The 19203-nt window shown below is 44.0% G+C and overlaps 2 protein-coding genes across 3 annotated transcripts; one reads left to right on the top strand and one right to left on the bottom strand.

The window, feature by feature from the left end:
• Positions 1–831: 831 nt before the first annotated feature.
• On the bottom strand, positions 832–7176 carry LOC115193498 (uncharacterized). Of its 2 annotated transcripts, XM_029752187.1 has the most exons (5): positions 6861–7175; positions 4890–6739; positions 3578–4613; positions 2440–2462; positions 832–2349 (listed from the first exon to the last, which is right to left on the bottom strand). In XM_029752187.1, exons 1-5 carry the CDS (start codon positions 7051–7053, stop codon positions 1675–1677), a joined length of 3777 nt encoding a protein of 1258 aa, XP_029608047.1. In that variant the 5' UTR covers positions 7054–7175; the 3' UTR covers positions 832–1674. The 2 variants fall into 2 exon arrangements, with proteins under 2 accessions (XP_029608047.1, XP_029608046.1); XM_029752186.1 differs by having other exon boundaries at positions 832–2462; positions 6861–7176.
• Positions 7177–9103: 1927 nt separating this feature from the next.
• On the top strand, positions 9104–17755 carry LOC115193497 (uncharacterized). The gene is made up of 4 exons (XM_029752185.1): positions 9104–9656; positions 10499–11184; positions 14738–15773; positions 16731–17755. The coding sequence occupies exons 1-4, from the start codon at positions 9476–9478 to the stop codon at positions 17048–17050; spliced, it is 2223 nt and encodes a 740-aa protein (XP_029608045.1). The 5' UTR covers positions 9104–9475; the 3' UTR covers positions 17051–17755.
• Positions 17756–19203: the final 1448 nt, after the last annotated feature.

The raw sequence follows: 19203 nt of genomic DNA, 5'->3' as shown, positions 1-19203 counted from the left end.
ATACCACTTGACTTATTCCACATTTTGTTGTGTTACATCCTGAATTAAAAATTGTTTAAATATATATTTTTTCCCCCACCCATCTACACACAATACCCCATAATGACAAAGTGGAAACATGTTTTTAGAAATATTTGCACATTTATTGAAAATGAAATACAGAAATATGTAATTTGTAAAATAAAAAATAAAAAACTAATTCCACTTTGACATGATCAGATATTGTGTGTAGGTCAGTGACAAATCTCAATTCAATCTATTTTAAATTCAGGCTGTAACACAACGTGGAAAAACATAAAGGGGTGTGAATCCCTTCTGAAGGCTCTGTCTCTATTAATGTAACAGAGTTGAGTTAATACAGGACAGTGGTTTCATACATAAACTAGATGTTTTGGAGATATGAGACTGTATTTGTGTGTTATAATAATGGTACTAATCATGTTTCGATAAACTGTCTTGAATTTCCATTTTTGAATGAAGCCCTTGTTTTGATTGTGGCAATGTCTTTTCCCACTATTCTCAGGTGTATGACAATGCATCCACGAGAAAACAAACCATTCTAAAACACACAAAAGTAGTCTGTCTGTTGTGGAAAGTAAAACAAATCAATTTAGGGTAACATTGGCACATATTGTAAGGCTATCTCCCTAATTCGACACCAAATTAAGTTGTCGAGTAATGTGACATACACCAGACATTAAATTGGGATGTATGATATATATATATTGGTATCTCTATAACGGCAAAATGATTGAGTCCTGCCCAATTCTATCATAAAAGTGACCATGTAGGAAGCAGTATTTAGCTCTATCAATAAAGATTTCACAATGATGATGATCATTAATAGTAACTTTAATAAAGCCCAACTGGGGTTGCAAAATTCTGATCGCTTTCTCAAAACTCACAGGTATTCTGGAAATCCTGGATAAAGGATTCTGGATTTCATGCTTAATCCCTTCTGATTCTGTGAATATTTCAACCAGGATTTCTGGACAACCTGTGAATTTTGCTAACCTTAGCCCAACACTAGGTTAGTCAGTGAGCTAAGAAAAACAGTTTAATGTAGTAGTTATAGTAAATGGTTTTAGCCAGCTAACATTTCATTGATCATGTCCTTAGAGGCAGAACTGGAAAGTCACTGGTTTCAATCCCAAGTCTGAATGGAACAATTCTGGTAGGCTTTTGGGTATCCTAGACGCCGCCTCCTGCTGTTGTGCCCTTGAGCAAGGCACAGAACCACTAAACTGCTCCAGGGACACTTCAGTAACTCTCTGTTTCTCAGGGGTTGAAAAACAAGTTTAAAAAAGGGGCCATTTTCCCACGACTTCAAATTGTTATGTTGTTTCTGTCTGTAGAAAGATAGTATTCAATATTTAAATAATAAAATGTTTGATTCTTCCATTCTCTTAATGTTGGAGTATAATTTGACTTGCAGTATTTAAGTAATATCTTCTTCAATATAAGTGAGGAAGATAATATTGTCCAACCCATTGGTTATCTAACGGCACCCCGACATTCCATGTCTTGAAATATGCATATAGACAGATTAAAAGTAAACTTACATTGTAAAACTTCTGACAGACAGATTTCTAACTTGGCCCATAACTTCTGAACTTTATAGCACACCCGGAAGGCACCAATTATTGAGTCAAAGAACAATAACATTTTGTTTGGCTAAGGTGTTGGGTTGCCAGTTTCTGGACCTGAGTTTGAGTCCCGGTCAGGGCTGCTGCCCCCTGAATTCCCTGCAGTACTCTGTCTCCCTTTGATTCTGTTATGTACATAGTCTAATGCCTGACCAGTTTCTGCGTTTGAGCGCCACAGGTTCTGACTGGAGGCATTTGAGGCAGTCCCTCTTTCCAGGAACTCGGCTACTCTTTCCAGGAACGGCATCATGTGTTTCTCTACTGCTGCTACCTCATCAATGATCCACTTTAATCTCACAGCGTTTCTTCGGCTCGGCTGGGTGCCTGTGCGACGGGTCGGCTGGGTGCCTGTGCGACGGGTCGGCTGGGCGCCTGTGAGACGGGTCGGCTGGGCGCCTGTGAGACGGGTCGGCTGGGCGCGTGTGCGACGGGTCGGCTGGGCGCGTGTGCGACGGGTCGGCTGGGCGCCTGTGAGACGGGTCGGCTGGGCGCCTGTGCGACGGGTCGGCTGGGCGCCTGTGCGACGGGTCGGCTGGGCGCCTGTGCGACGGGTCGGCTGGGCGCCTGTGCGACGGGTCGGCTGGGCGCCTGTGCGACGGGTCGGCTGGGCGCCTGTGCGACGGGTCGGCTGGGCGCCTGTGCGACGGGTCGGCTGGGCGCCTGTGAGACGGGTCGGCTGGGCGCGTGTGCGACGGGTCGGCTGCGTGCGTGTGCGACGGGTCGGCTGGGTGCGTGTGCGACGGGTCGGCTGGGTGCGTGTGCGACGGGTCGGCTGGGCGACAGGGGTCGGCTGGGCGACAGGGGTCGGCTGGGCGCCTGTTGAGAAAAGATTGCAAAAATAACAGAAAGAAAAGGTTAAATAAACATGACCATTTCCAGGCAAATTACCCGTCTAAAAAATCCAATATTATTAGGTATATACAAGGTATAACAAACCATCCACTTGGAGAGCTAGCCTGACCTACAAGGTGTAACAAACCATCCACTTGGAGAGCTAGCCTGACCTACAAGGTATAACAAACCATCCACTTGGAGAGCTAGCCTGACCTACAAGGTATAACAAACCATCCACTTGGAGAGCTAGCCTGACCTACAAGGTATAACAAACCATCCACTTGGAGAGCTAGCCTGACCTACAAGGTATAACAAACCATCCACTTGGAGAGCTAGCCTGACCTACAAGGTATAACAAACCATCCACTTGGAGAGCTAGCCTGACCTACAAGGTGTAACAAACCATCCACTTGGAGAGCTAGCCTGACCTACAAGGTATAACAAACCATCCACTTGGAGAGCTAGCCTGACCTACAAGGTGTAACAAACCATCCACTTGAGAGCTAGCCTGACCTACAAGGTATAACAAACCATCCACTTGGAGAGCTAGCCTGACCTACAAGGTATAACAAACCATCCACTTGGAGAGCTAGCCTGACCTACAAGGTGTAACAAACCATCCACTTGGAGAGCTAGCCTGACCTACAAGGTGTAACAAACCATCCACTTGGAGAGCTAGCCTGACCTACAAGGTATAACAAACCATCCACTTGGAGAGCTAGCCTGACCTACAAGGTATAACAAACCATCCACTTGGAGAGCTAGCCTGACCTACAAGGTATAACAAACCATCCACTTGGAGAGCTAGCCTGACCTACAAGGTGTAACAAACCATCCACTTGGAGAGCTAGCCTGACCTACAAGGTATAACAAACCACCCACTTGGAGAGCTAGCCTGACCTACAAGGTATAACAAACCATCCACTTGGAGAGCTAGCCTGACCTACAAGGTATAACAAACCATCCACTTGGAGAGCTAGCCTGACCTACAAGGTATAACAAACCATCCACTTGGAGAGCTAGCCTGACCTACAAGGTATAACAAACCATCCACTTGGAGAGCTAGCCTGACCTACACGGTGTGACATTTGACGTACATTTATTTTTGGGTTCACCGAGAGTGGACAGTGCTCCAACCAAAACAACCTCATTCCACTTGAAACTTTTGAATTTGCCAGCAGACTCCGCGACTTTGTGTCGTCCTGACTTCAGTGCACAGGATTCCACAGCGCTGCCAATGTTCATTAAGTTGTATCCCATTTGAACAGCCAGCGTCGGACGGTCGTACGTTTTGTTCTCCTCGTTGTAGCCAGCAACAGCTCTCACTGCCGTGATGACGTGAGGTAAATTACTAGGTATGACCAAGTCCTCAAAGCACATCAGAGGTGTACACGTCCTGGCCGTGATGAGGAGTCTTGCCACCTCTCTCATTCTTTGTTGAATGTATTTATTTCTTCTGTCATCTGGCTGTAGTTTGTTGTACAGCTCTTCTCCCATGAGGAGGATACATTTGTCATTTCTTACCACAAATGAAACTTGGCCGGAGTTCATACCACAAACTATCTTCCAAAGACCTGTGCTGACGTAATCGGGTTGAGGACACAACTTAAACGCCTTCGCTGACTGAATCCTCATCTTTTGTTCAGGTTTTGGTTCTTCAGCTTTGGGGTTCAGAGGGCAGTATCTGACATGCTTCCATAGTGACTTTTGAATGTACAGACCTTGACAGTGCAAGCAGTGGGTGTAATCTGGAGTGGATCCTGGCCCTTTGGGACGGGAACAGGAGGCCATCTCTCCACTCCCACGTCTTGCTACCGCAACACTATGCACCCTCTGACATATCCTCTTAGCTGGATTATGAGCCCCAGAGTCTGTTTGGATGTTCATGTCTTTGTTGCCGTCTGAAGGGCTGATCTCAGTCCCCGGGTTATTTTCATCACATAAGTTAGACAAATCAGATGGTTCATTCAGCACACCACTAGAATGGTATGTTCTCTTTGCTGGTTTACGTGCCTCAGAGTCTTCTTTAGTGCAGGAGCTACTGTCTGAAGAGTTGCTGTCTGTAACTGAGATGTTTTCGTCACTCCAGTTAGAGAAATTAGATGCTTTATTTGATTCCACGTTACTAGAATCCTAAGGTGGAAACAAAAAGGAAAGATTAATGTAATATGAAAACTCACGGACAGCAGAGATCCCGTTTTGGAACTTTGATATGGTCATAGAGTTTAGCATTTTAAACAATGTATATCCTTTATATTTAAATTACTTTACATTTATTCATGTTTATATTTTTAGTATTCATTTTCTGCTATTGCTTTCAAAATCTCATGTAGTCTCTGGAATTAAATGCTGCTTTTTTGTGCTGAGTGCCTTTGAACATGTTTAATAATAAATTAAATATAATCTTACTTGTTCTGAAGAAGTGCCGGGACTCTGATGAACTTTACCGTTTTCACTCTGAGCTGCAGAACATTCTGGATTTACTGCAGAGATGAGCTGAGAGTCCCTGGTTGGTTCTGATACTCTGCTGTCAGATTCCAGCTGCTGTTCCTCCTGATTCATCCAGAGTTCCTCTTGTTTTGTGGGCTCTGAGTCCTCCAGACCCAGCCTGGGGCTTCTCTCCTGCTGCTCTGGGGGAACCTCCTCTTTAGAGACAGAGAAAGAGGGCTGCTGGGAGTCTGGAGAGAAGGGAGGGGGAATGGGTCTCTCCATCCCATCAACATGTTCTTCTATGTTTTCTACCTGTGCTTCAGAACAGTCTGGATTTGCTACAGAGAGTGTTGGTTCTGATACTCTACAAAGGCTTGTTGATTCTGATAGCCCAATGTGAAGCTGCTCTTCCTCCTGCCTGGTCCTGAATTCCTCCCGTTTGTCTTTAACCTTTGTGGGCTCTGGGTCCTCCTGCTGCAGACTGGGGCTCCTCTCCTGCTGCTCAGGGGGAACCTCTTCAGAGCCAGGGAGTTCTGGAGGGTAGGAAGGTAGAATGGGTCTCTCCATCCCATCAACGTCTTCTGTCTTTTCACTCTGAGCTGCAGAACAGTCTGGATTTGCTACAGATGTTGGTTCTGATACTCTGCAGAGGCTGGTTGGTTCTAAAACTCTGCAGAGGCTGGTTGGTTCTGATACTCTGCAGAGGCTGGTTGGTTCTAAAACTCTGCAGAGGCTGGTTGGTTCTAAAACTCTGCAGAGGCTGGTTGGTTCTGATACTCTGCAGAGGCTGGTTGGTTCTGATACTCTGCAGAGGCTGGTTGGTTCTGATACTCTGCAGAGGCTGGTTGGTTCTGATACTCTGCAGAGGCTGGTTGGTTCTGATACTCTGCAGAGGCTGGTTGGTTCTGATACTCTGCAGAGGCTGGTTGGTTCTGATACTCTGATTTTAGACTCCAGACCTTGAGGCTGCTCTTCCTCCTGACTGGTCCTGAGGTCCTCCTGTTCCTCTTTAATCTGTGTGGGCTCTGGGTCCTCCTGTCCCAGACTGGGGCTACTCTCCTGCTCACAGTGCTGCTGCTCAGGGGGAACCTCCTCTTCAGAGACAGGAAGAGAGAGCTGCTGGGAGTCTGGAGGGAAGAAAAGGAGAATAAGCATCTCCACTGCCTCATCAACACATACTCTGTTTTCACCCAGAGCTGCAGAACATTCTGGATTTACTGCAGAGATGAGCTGAGAGTCCCTGGTTGGTTCTGATACTCTGCTGTCAGATTCCAGCTGCTGTTCCTCCTGATTCGTCCAGAGTTCCTCTTGTTTTGTGGGCTCTGAGTCCTCCAGACCCAGCCTGGGGCTTCTCTCCTGCTGCTCTGGGGGAACCTCCTCGTTAGAGACAGGGAGTGAGGGCTGCTGGGAGTCTGGAGAGAAGGGAGGGGGAATAGGTCTCTCCATCCCATCAACATGTTCTTCTATGTTTTCTACCTGGGCTTCAGAGAGGAGCTGAGAGTCCCTGGTTGGTTCTGATACTCTGTAGTCCTCTCCATCAGGTTCTGTTTTGATCTGTTCAGTTGTGTTGGTGGTTTGAGAGTCTCTCTCTCTGTTCTCCAAGGTTTGGTCAAGATGTGGGGGCAGAGATGGGTCCTGTTCATAGTCACTTTTCACACAGGCAGGGATCAAGAGGTCTTTGGTATCAGGTTCCAGCCCTTGAGGCTGCTCTTCCTCTTGACTGGTCCTGAGGTCCTCCTGTCCCAGACTGGGGCTCCTCTCCTGCTCACAGTGCTGCTGCTCAGGGGGAACCTCCTCTTCAGAGACAGGAAGTGAGAGCTGCTGGGAGTCTGGCGGGAGGGAAAAGAAAACCCATAATGATTACATTTGTATAATTATTTGATCAATAAGTGTTGCCCATAGTAACTATATGATTCGTGCATTTTGAGGTGTCATTATATAATTGCAAACCTTCGCGGTGTAACTTGATTTCGGGGCTGAAAACCAAATCCAACAGGCTCTGTAGACGTTTGTTCTCCTCATTTGAACGGGAGATTTCTTCCTGGTACTCGCCTAAATGTTGTTCAAGTACAGCGGATATCTCCGTAGCTACCGCTGTTAGTCGTTCGGTAAGAAACACATTCAAGAACTGTAATCGTGACATTTTATATTCACGACGGTAAAACAAACCAAAGCACTAGCCGTTCACGTTCTGCCTCTTCTTCTTCTATATTGTTTTATGGCATTTGGTACACAATTTAAATGGTGTACTATCACCACCTACTGGAAGTAAATATGCCTCCAACTTCAAAACCTTTCTTTCACACGGTGTGACAAATTGGTTAAAAAGTCATTCCCCAGTATTCGTTAACCTCAGTGGATCGTCCATACGGGGTTGATATGGGTTACTGCAGGTTACTGCTTTGACGGAAGTGCAACATTTGATTGAATGAAGTTTGGTTCCAAAACACCAAAAAAATAATAAAAAGAAGAAGCAAAATCATTGGTCACTTTAATAAATAGATCACAAGTCTCTTTAATAATGCCACTTTAATAATGTTTACCTATCTTGCATTACTCATCTCATATGTGTATACTGTATTTTATACCATCTATTGCATCTTGCCTATGCCGCTCGGTCATCACTCATCCATATATTTATATGTTCTTATTAAACCCCTTTACTTAGATGTGTGTGTATTAGGTAGTTGTTGTGGAATTGTTAGATTACTTGTTAGATATTACTGCACTGAACTAGAAGCACAAGCATTCCTCTACACTCGCATTAACATCTGCTAACCGTGTGTATGTGACCAATAACATGTGATTTGAGTAAGTGTTGAGGAGCAGCAGTTGAAATTGAAGATCCCCAGTGTCTGTGACGACTGCCGTTTGATGAGACGTAGAACTGGTGGGAAAATGAAGAATGATCTGTCATGCTGAGTTTTGATGCAGAGTCGTTACCAGGAGGGCCGGTCCTTGCCGTTCTGCTGCCATTGGCGAGAACAAAAAATGCCGTCTAAAATATGTATTTTCAAGACGTTGAAGTTCAGAATGAAAGGGGAAAATGTATTTTCCAGGACAGTGAAAAGGCATATTTTCTGGACATTGAAATCAGGCTCATGTTGAAATCAGGCTCATTTTTGGCTATGAATGAAAGTTGAAAATAAGTCATTTATAGACGTCTATGTTTTGGCCAAATCAAGGCTTCTCCAGACCGGACAAAATCTGGACCAAAAAAAGATGTCTATGAATGGTTCAGATTTGGTCCAGACCGGACCAAAAACCAATGTCCGTGGAACTCAAGGCCGGTCCGGGAACAGCACCAAAAAAAGACGTCCAGAAGGTGTCGGCGTCGGTCCGTGCTTACTGGGGTGTAGCCTACAGTGTTGCCTGAAATGTAATGTTATGAATGCCCATCTATGTGGTAAGCCAATCATTTGTAAAACATCAAAAAGTCCGGACAGGACCAAAAAAAGACGTCCAAAATGTGTCGGTTTGTGCTTACTGGGGTGTAGCCCACCGTTTTGTAAAACAGGCCATTGCGTTTGGCTTTATTCGTCCTGTTTCCTGTGACTAATACATTTGTCTATTTAAACTCTGAATATCAGCTACCCAACTTTATCAGGAGTTTTAGGAGCCTATTTGCAATGTGTTTACACAGCGAGAAATGCAGAAGTATTTTATTTTTCGCTATGATCAGCTTGTCAAAAATGTACGGATACAAACTTGAAACCACTGATCATGACAATGGGGTGAAACTCCTGGACAACGGTTGTGATTGTCCCTTCCATACTGTCCATTTTACATTGACCTGTCCTGTTTTTAGGATATGTTGTTAACATGACAGTGCATTTTGTATTTGATTGAGCTCTATTTGGGTTAGGCTATTTGATCGGGGAAACCTGTATGATGTGAAAAGTTGTGGGGGTGATCATGGGGCTGGAGATGGGAGATGTCTGGTGAGAGAAAGGCAGATTGAGGTTGCCAGGGTTACAGTAGTACAGGAAGTGTCTATGCTGAAGCAGGGAAGAGACTGGTAGAGGAACATGGGTACAGGGTGAGGGATCCTGAGGGGATTCCTGTGAGTCGGCAGAGATCAAGAGACCGTGATGGGAAGAAAATGTGCTTGTAAGGTTGGCTTTTTAGCATTTATAGCCGTGGTTGTCAATTGAACTGCAGAAATGAATTGAAAGTCACAGAAAATAGAGATTGTGGTGGCAGTGGTAGAGAAGTACTTGTGATTGCGAGGATGTACTGCAGAACAGGGGGAGAGCTAGGGTTATGTCTTCTCAACCCATTGGTTTAGAGTTGGACTAGATAGGGTTCAATAGTGGAATGGGTGGCAATTTCCCTTTTTCCCAAAATTGTATTATTGTATCAAAGAATGTAATGTAGGTAGGCCGTTAATGGCCTCACACACCACTACAGTAGGTGGCGGTGTATGCACCTTAAAGTTGGATGCAATCCGACAACCAAATCCCAAAGAAGAAGAAGAACAAAAGCAGGAAGTGAATAGCTAGATCGTTGGTTTATTTCCCTCGTTGACATGTGGCTCTACAGACCCTAAAATTCCCAAATTACAGATGGAGTTGAATACGTTTCTTACGCAGCGATTAATAGCGGCTGCTGTGGAGATATCGGCTGTCTTTGAAAAAAAGATAGTCGAGTACCAGGTAGAAATCTCCCGTTCGAAGGAGGAGAACAAACGTCTACAGAGGCTGTTGGATTTGGTTTTCCACCCGGAAATCAAGTTACGTCGAGCAGGTTTGTAATAATAGTTATTCTCATTTAGTCATTCACACACACAGTTAGACAGCAGTATATTAACCCGTCTGTCTCCACACCCGGGGACCCTAACCAGCATGTTTCCTGTAGTAACCTAAAGCAAAAACAACACTTTACCATACAGTGAATATTGGGTTTTATTTATTTTTATTTTTTTAATTCTATTAAATACATTGGAATGGTTAGGGTTCAATGTGAGTGAACCCTGCTGTGAGAGTCTATAGGACTGTATACATGTTTAAAATCTAAAAGCCTTTTATTGACCTGACAGTATCTGTATTCTAGCCACAGTGAGTCTGGGTTCTGTACTAACTCTCCACTCAGTCTCATCTGTTTAACTCAGTATGGAAATGATTTCACATAGTATTTCAACCCAGGTGTGAAGATCACACAGATCACTAGCCAGAGGGAACAACAAGCATCGCGCTCACCAGCCTCAGCGGGGTGATAGAAACCAGAAACATCCTTTTTCCAGGGATACAGAATCTTCAACCTATCACCCCCATTTGTTTATTTATTCTCGTGTATTACTTTATATGACCAGTATAACTGCATCAGAGGAGGCTGGTGGGGGGAGTTTTAGGAGGATGGGCTTATTGTAATGGCTGGAATGGAATAAATGGAACAGTATTAATCGTATAGAAACCACATGTTGGACTCAGTTCCATTGATTGCTCCTATAGCACCTCACACCAGCCTCTGAACTGCATTGTTAAGGAAGAGCTTGCAATCAGGCGTTTCGCGGTACTGTTTACACCTGCTGTATCCTGCTGTACATGAATAAACTCTGATTAGATTTGTTTTCCTTTTCTTCCCTCCAGACTCCCAGCAGCTCTCTCTCCCTGTCTCTGAAGAGGAGGTTCCCCCTGAACAGCAGCACTGTGAGCAGGAGAGGAGCCCCAGTCTGGGACAGGAGGACCTCAGGACCAGTCAAGAGGAAGAGCAGCCTCAAGGTCTGGAACCTGATACCAAAGACCTCTTGATCCCTGCCTGTGTGAAAAGTGACTATGAACAGGACCCATCTCTGCCCCCACATCTTGACCAAACCTTGGAAAACAGAGAGAGAGACTCTCAAACCACCAACACAACTGAACAGATCAAAACAGAACCTGATGGAGAGGACTACAGAGTATCAGAACCAACCAGGGACTCTCAGCTCCTCTCTGAAGCCCAGGTAAAAAACATAGAGGAACATGTTGATGGGATGGAGAGACCCATTCCCCCTCCCTTCTCTCCAGACTCCCAGCAGCCCTCACTCCCTGTCTCTAACGAGGAGGTTCCCCCAGAGCAGCAGGAGAGAAGCTCCAGGCTGGGTCTGGAGGACCCAGAACCCACAAAACAAGAGGAACTCTGGACGAATCAGGAGGAACAGCAGCTGGAATCTGACAGCAGAGTATCAGAACCAACCAGGGACTCTCAGCTCATCTCTGCAGTAAATCCAGAATGTTCTGCAGCTCAGAGTGAAAACGGTAAAGTTCATCAGAGTCCCAGCACTTCTTCAGAACAAGTAAGATTATATTTAAGATTATATTTAATTTAATGTATTAGTAAACATGTAGAACAGCACAAAAAGGCAGCATTTCATTGTAGAGAAAACAGCCAAGTGATTACATGAGATTTTGAAAGCAATTTCCTTACAGAAAATGAATACAAAAAAAAAATATTAACATGAATATATACATTTTAAATATAAAGTATATGGACAATTCCAGCATTATGGACATTACATTTGCAAGCAAAATCCCAACCTTAATATCTCCCACTCAGAGAATGGACAAACCAAATAGAATGTGTGTCTATAGTACTCCTTGGGTGAACCCAAAACAGCACACTTCTAAATACTGTCAAGTTGGAGAAAGTCATTAAATGAATGTCAAACAAAAATCAATGATTGCAAAGTGAAACAAACCATACAACTCTATGCACAAGGACTACTTTTGTAGATGCAAATTCTGGTAACGGAATGACGGCACCAACGGCACAAACCGTCATTCTGTTACCAGACTTTATCTGTACTGGTCTTCCAGTAAATGTGTTTTTGTAAAACTTTCTGTGGAAATTGTTGAATGTTGTCCTTGTGCATACAGTAGTTGTATGGTTTGTTTAACTTTGCAATCATTGTTTTTTTGTTTGACATGCACTATATATACAAAGTATGTGGACACCCCTTTAAATTAGTGGCTTCGGCTATTTCAGCTAAACCCGTTGCTGACAGGTGTGTAAAATTGAGCACACTGCCATGCGATCTCCATAGACAAACATTGGCAGTAGAATGGCCCGTACTGAAGAGCTTAGTGACTTTCAACGTGGCACCGTCATAGGATGCCACATTTACAACAAGTCAGTTGGTCAAATTTGTGCCCTGCTAGAACTGCCTGGTCAACTGTGAGTGCGGTTATTGTGAAGTGGAAACGTCAAGGAGTAACAACGGCTCAGCCGCGAAGTGGTAGGCCACAAGTTCACAGAGCAGGACCGCCAAGTGCTGAAGCGCGTAGAGCTTAAAAATCATCTGTCCTCGGTTGCAACACTCACTACAGAGTTCCAAACTGCCTCTGGAAGCAACGTCAGCAGAATTAACTGTTCGTCGGAGCTTCATTTAAATGAGTCTCCACGGCCGAGCAGCTGCACACAAGCCTAAGATCACCATATGGTGTAAAGCTCTCCACCATTGGACTCTGGAGCAGTGGAAACACGTTCTCTGGCGTGATGAATCACGCCTCACCATCTGGAAGTCCCATGGACAAATCTGGGTTTGACGGATGACCGGAGAACGCTACCTGTCCGAATACATAGTGCCAACTGTAAAGTTTGGTGAAGGAAGAATAATGGTCTGGGGCTGTTTTTCATGGTTCAGGCCCCTTAGTTCCAGAGAAGGGAAATCTTAATGCTACAGCATACATTGACATTCTAGACGATTCTGTGCTTCCAACTTTGTGGAAACAGTTTGGGAAAGGCCCTTTCCTGTTTCAACATGACAATGCCCCCATGCACAAAGCGAAGTCCGTACAGAAATGGTTTGTCGAGATTGGTGTGGAAGAACTTGACTGGCCTGCACAGAGCCCTGACCTCAACCCCATCAAACACCTTTTGGATGAAATGGAACGCCGACTGCAAGCCAGGCCTAATCTCCCAACATCAGTGCCTGACCTCACTCATGCTCTTGTGGCTGAATGGAAGCAAGTCCCTGCAGCAATGTTCCAACATCTAGTGGAAAGCCTTCCCAGAAGAGTGGAGGCTGTTATTGCAGAAAAGGGGGGGACCAACTCCATATTAATGCCCAGGATTTTGGAATGAGATGTTTGACGAGCAGGTGTCCACATACTTCTGGTCATGTAGTGTACATTTTAATGTGAAAAATCTGAGTCTCATTCCCACGGAATTGCCCACGTGCAGTGCATTGGTAAAGAATTCAGACCCCTTTTTCCACATTTTGTTACGTTACAGCCTTATTCTAAAATTGATTAAATTGTTTTCTCCCCCTCATCAATCTATACACAATACCCCATAATGACAAAGCAAAAGCAGGTTTTTATAAATTTGCACATTCACATATACACAAGTATTCAGACCTTTTACGCAGTACTTTGTTGAAGCACCTTTGGCAGCGTTTACAACCTCGAGTCTTCTTGGGGATGATGCTACAAGCTTGGCACACCTGTATGGGAGAAACTCCCCAAATTCTTCTCTGCAGATCCTCTCAAGCTCTGTCGGGTTGGATGGGGAGCATCGCTGTACAGCTATTTTCAGGTCTGTCCTGAGATGTTCAATTCCGGGCTCTGGCTGGGCAACTCAAGGACATTCAGAGACTTGTCCCGAAGCCACTCCTGCGTTGTTGTCCTGTTGGAAGGTGAACCTTCGTCCCAGTCTGAGGTCCTGAGTGCTCTGGACCAAGTTTTCATCAAGGATCTCTCTGTACTTTGCTCTGTTCATCTTTCCATCAATCTTGACTAGTCTTCCAGTCCTTGCCACCACCATGCGTCACCGTAGGGATGGTGCCAGGTTTCCTCCAGATGTGACGCTTGGCATTCAGGCTAAAGAGTTCAATCTTGGTTTCATCAGACCAGAGAATCTTGTTTCTCATGGTCTGAGAGTCTAGGTGCCTTTTGGCAAACTCCAAGTGGCTGTCATGTGGCTTCCGTCTGGCCACTCTACCATAAAGACCTGATTGGTGGAGTGCTGCAGAGATGGTTGTCCTTCTGGAAGGTTCTCCCATCTCCACAGAGGAACTCTGGAGCGCTGTCAGAGTGACCATCGGGTTCTTTGTCACCTCCCTGACCAAGGCCCTTCTCCCCCGATTGCTCAGTTTGGCCGGGCGGACAGCTCTAGGAAGAGTCTTTAATGGTTCCAAACTTCTTCCATTTAAGAATGATGGAGGCCACTGTGTTCTTGGGAACCTTCAATGCTGCAGAAATGTTTTGGTACCATTCCCCAGCTCTGTGCCTCAACACAGTCCTGTCTCTGAGCTCTACGGACAATTCCTTCGACCTCATGGCTTGGTTTTTGCTCTGACAATTTCGAGTCTCATAGCAAAGGGTCTGAATACTTATGTAAATAAGGTATGTTTATTTTTTTTATACATTTGCAAAAATGTCTAAACCTGTTTTTGCTTTGTCATTATGGGGTATTGTGTGTAGATTGATGAGGGGGAAAAAGTATTTTACAAATTTTAGAATAAGGCTGTAATGTTAAAAAAAGGGCAAAAATTCAAGGGGTCAGAATTTTTATTTATTGATTTTTTTTTTTTTTTTTTTTTTAAACCTTTATTTAACTAGGCAAGTCAGTTAAGAACAAATTCTTATTTTCAATAACGGCCTAGGAACAATGGGTTAACTGCCAGAACGACAGATTTGTACCTTGTCAGCGCAGGGATTTGAACTTGCAAACTTTCGGTTACTAGCCCAACGCTCTAACCACTAGGCCACCCTGCCACCCTTTTTCCGAATGCACTGTACATTGTTTAACATGATAACTCTACGAACATATCTACGTTCCAAAATGGGATCTCTGCTGTCCGTGAGTTTTCATATTACATTAATCTTTCCTTTTTGTTTCCCCCTTAGGATTCTAGCAACGTGGAATCAAATAAAGCATCTCATTTCTCTACCTGGAGTGACGAAAACATCTCAGTTACAGACAGCAACTCTTCAGACAGTAGCTCCTGCACTAAAGAAGACTCTGAGGCACGTAAACCAGCAAAGAGAACATGCCATTCTAGTGGTGTGCTGAATGAACCATCTGATTTGTCTAACTTATGTGATGAAAACAACCCGGGGACTGAGATCAGCCCTTCAGACGGCAACAAAGACATGAACATCCAAACAGACTCTGGGGCTCATAATCCAGCTAAGAGGATATGTCAGAGGGTGCATAGTGTTGCGGTAGCAAGACGTGGGAGTGGAGAGATGGCCTCCTGTTCCCGTCCCAAAGGGCCAGGATCCACTCCAGATTACACCCACTGCTTGCACTGTCAAGGTCTGTACATTCAAAAGTCACTATGGAAGCATGTCAGATACTGCCCTCTGAACCCCAAAGCTGAAGAACCAAAACCTGGACAAAAGATGAGGATTCAGTCAGCCATGGCGTTTAAGTTGTGTCCTCAACCCGATTACGTCAGCACAGGTCTTTGGAAGATAGTTTGTGGTATGAACTCCGGCCAAGTTTCATTTGTGGTAAGAAATGACAAATGTATCCTCCTCATGGGAGAAGAGCTGTACAACAAACTACAGCCAGATGACAGAAGAAATAAATACATTCAACAAAGAATGAGAGAGGTGGCAAGACTCCTCATCACGGCCAGGACGTGTACACCTCTGATGTGCTTTGAGGACTTGGTCATACCTAGTAATTTACCTCACGTCATCACGGCAGTGAGAGCTGTTGCTGGCTACAACGAGGAGAACAAAACGTACGACCGTCCGACGCTGGCTGTTCAAATGGGATACAACTTAATGAACATTGGCAGCGCTGTGGAATCCTGTGCACTGAAGTCAGGACGACACAAAGTCGCGGAGTCTGCTGGCAAATTCAAAAGTTTCAAGTGGAATGAGGTCGTTTTGGCTGGAGCACTGTCCACTCTCGGTGAACCCAAAAATAAATGTACGTCAAATTTCACACCGTGTAGGTCAGGCTAGCTCTCCAAGTGGATGGTTTGTTACACCTTGTAGGTCAGGCTAGCTCTCCAAGTGGATGGTTTGTTACACCTTGTAGGTCAGGCTAGCTCTCCAAGTGGATGGTTTGTTACACCTTGTAGGTCAGGCTAGCTCTCCAAGTGGATGGTTTGTTACACCTTGTAGGTCAGGCTAGTCCTCCAAGTGGATGGTTTGTTACACCTTGTAGGTCAGGCTAGCTCTCCAAGTGGATGGTTTGTTACACCTTGTAGGTCAGGCTAGTCCTCCAAGTGGATGGTTTGTTACACCTTGTAGGTCAGGCTAGCTCTCCAAGTGGATGGTTTGTTACACCTTGTAGGTCAGGCTAGCTCTCCAAGTGGATGGTTTGTTACACTTTGTAGGTCAGGCTAGCTCTCCAAGTGGATGGTTTGTTACACCTTGTAGGTCAGGCTAGCTCTCCAAGTGGATGGTTTGTTACACCTTGTAGGTCAGGCTAGCTCTCCAAGTGGATGGTTTGTTACACCTTGTAGGTCAGGCTAGCTCTCCAAGTGGATGGTTTGTTACACCTTGTAGGTCAGGCTAGCTCTCCAAGTGGATGGTTTGCTATACCTTGTAGGTCAGGCTAGCTCTCCAAGTGGATGGTTTGTTATACCTTGTAGGTCAGGCTAGCTCTCCAAGTGGGTGGTTTGCCAGCCATCCCTAATAATATTGGATTTTTTTATTCAGGTCATTTGCCTGGAAATGGTCATGTTTATTTAACCTATTCATTGTTTCTGTCTTTCTCTGGTTGTTTCAGCTGCAAAATCGTCAACTCCTGTTGAGCCAAAAAGTGAAATCTAAAAAATGTTACAGTAGTGTAAAAGAAGCTATGTGATTTGCATTGTGAAATTATTTTCCATTCTTTGCTGCCGTTTTTGCAATCTTTTAAGCAACCTTTTCTCAACAGGCGCCCAGCCGACATGTCGCACAGGCGCCCAATCAACCCGAAGAAACACTGTGAGATCAAAGTGGATCATTGATGAGGTAGCAGCAGTAGAGAAACACATGATGACGTTCATAAAGAGTAGCCGAGTTCCTGGGAAGAGGGACTGCCTCAAATGCCTCCAGTCAGAACCTGTGGCGCTAAAAAGCAGAAACTGGTTGGGCATTAAGCTCTATGTACATAACAGAATCAAACGGAGACAGAGTACTGCAGCGAACTTGGGAGACCGCGGCCCTGACGGGGACTTCAAATCAGGGCCAGAGACTGTCAACGCGATACCTTAGCCATTGCGTTTCCCAGTCAGACTTCGAACCAGCCAGGGATTCGAACCAGCGACTTTGTGTGTGTGGTGGGGGGTTACAGGTACAATATTTAAATTCATATTCTGTTCATATATTTTATATTCATTAGCTCACACATTGTACCTGTGGGCTGCCACTAAAAACATTGAAGAAGAAATTAACTCCGCCATTTCCTGGTTGGTAAAATTCTAATAGTAAACCTAATTTCAGTTTGACATCACAAGCAAGTCTACTGTAGACTACAGGATCATTGTACCATCTAAACTGCTGTGAAATATATTTTCCATAACCAAAAATATTGTATTTGCAGCTGTTTTGAAGCTAGTGTACAAAACTTGAAAGTAAAATACGCAAAAACAAAACTTAAGAACGGGAAGCATAGAAATAGTGCACATAGAACAGATCTACCGCTTCCTAGACTTTGCTTTCAATGAGAGTGACAGATCTATAACTAAGTAGAGATGGAGTCCTCCATGGGGCTCTTGAGAGGCAGTAGGGCTGATTTGGATAGATAAATTTTGTAATTTGAGATTAAACTGAATTTATCTATTATCTTCAATGCATTTGGGAGCAATAGAGATATTGTCTAGATATAGTACAATATCGTCTGCGTATTGGTGTTTTTCCTTTGATGAATTGCCTGGGCCAGGGGTTCCATGGGTAATAAAATAACAAAGGAGAAATGGATCACCTTGTCTGCTGCTTCTAGTGATTTTGAACAGACCAGATATTGCCTGTTATAACTACGGCTGAGGGATTGGCATATTATTCAAATTAGAGACATTTTTCAAGACAGACCAGAGATAGACTAGAATGGTAATATCAAAAGCTTTTTCTGCATGGAGAGATAATACAGCCCAAGGACCTGTTCATTCTGATGAAGCATCTAAGATATGGAATAGTCGACGGATCTAATCAGAGGATAAATATTTTTTTTAACAAACCCGCTTTGGGTACGTAAGTCTTGAGACGGGACGACCAAATTTTAGAAGGCAGTTTTAATATGTGTTTATCGAAGATAGGGGGCGATAGAGAGAACACGGTGACATCCTTACTTTATTTTGATTAAAAGTGAAATTAGTGCTGTATTCACATTTCTCCAAAATGAACCTTTGTGTGAACGGCTGTGTTGATCATTTAGAGCAATAGTGGACCTAATTGAGACCAGCGACATTTTGATTCCAGTCCTGTCTCTCTAACGCGAGGCTACCTGGTACCCCTAAGGACATGTTTCATGACTAAATCTGTTTTCAGATCAAACTACTGTATTCTCCTTTTTTCCCTCCTCAACTCACTGACTAAGCAAATGTAAGGCTGTATTAATGTTACTATTGAATGATTATCATTGTGAAATCTTTATTGGTATTCTGCTTTGTTGTACATTTCCACTTTTTATGGATTGAATGGGGCAGGATGCAGTCCTTTCTCTAATATGTTATAGAGAAACCAATATCAGACTTAATACCAGAAATCATGTCACATTGCTACTTAAAGCCCCATGCAGTATTTAAAAAAAAAATATATATATATATTTAAATCATCACTATGATTACTAAATCAGTGTTTATTTCAGTAAAATAACACTTTTTTTTCAGAATTTATTTCCCTGAGCCTCCTTTTGCCATTGAAATGCTCAGTCTGGTTGTGGTGATACAAATGTAAAATATATTTACATACACAAGCCCTGATTGGTGGACAGGCTCGTCTAGACTAGTGCCGGGTTGGTGAAATGTTATCTGAGTGGTGGGCCATGGGCGGAGCAAATAGATATGATCTATTTAGAAATATAATATGTAAACAATAGCTTTTTAGGGTCTTGAAGCAATATCTTTTTTTTAAGTAATCATAGAATTAGTGGCCGTAACTTGACACCTAACAACACATCGTTACCTTATTACCTAGACTTTGGGGGACTCTAATGCTGCGTTTAGACGAGAGACACAAAAACCGTCGTACCAGTCGGCATAGTGGCATAGCATTTACGGTCGAACAATGACATCCGGTTTGCCGTCTACCTTGTACCATGTAAACGCAGCTTAAGCGAGATTTGGTAGAGAGAAACAAATACATTTTTAAAGTACATTTCCTGCAATTCTGCATATTGTGCCATAGGTTGAAGAGAACAATTATAAAAT

This window comes from Salmo trutta, chromosome 5 (genome assembly GCF_901001165.1).
Source record: "Salmo trutta chromosome 5, fSalTru1.1, whole genome shotgun sequence".
NCBI classification, from domain to species: Eukaryota; Metazoa; Chordata; class Actinopteri; order Salmoniformes; family Salmonidae; genus Salmo; species Salmo trutta.
Note: the sequence above shows the minus strand (reverse complement) of the source record. Positions and strands in the feature narration are given on the sequence as shown.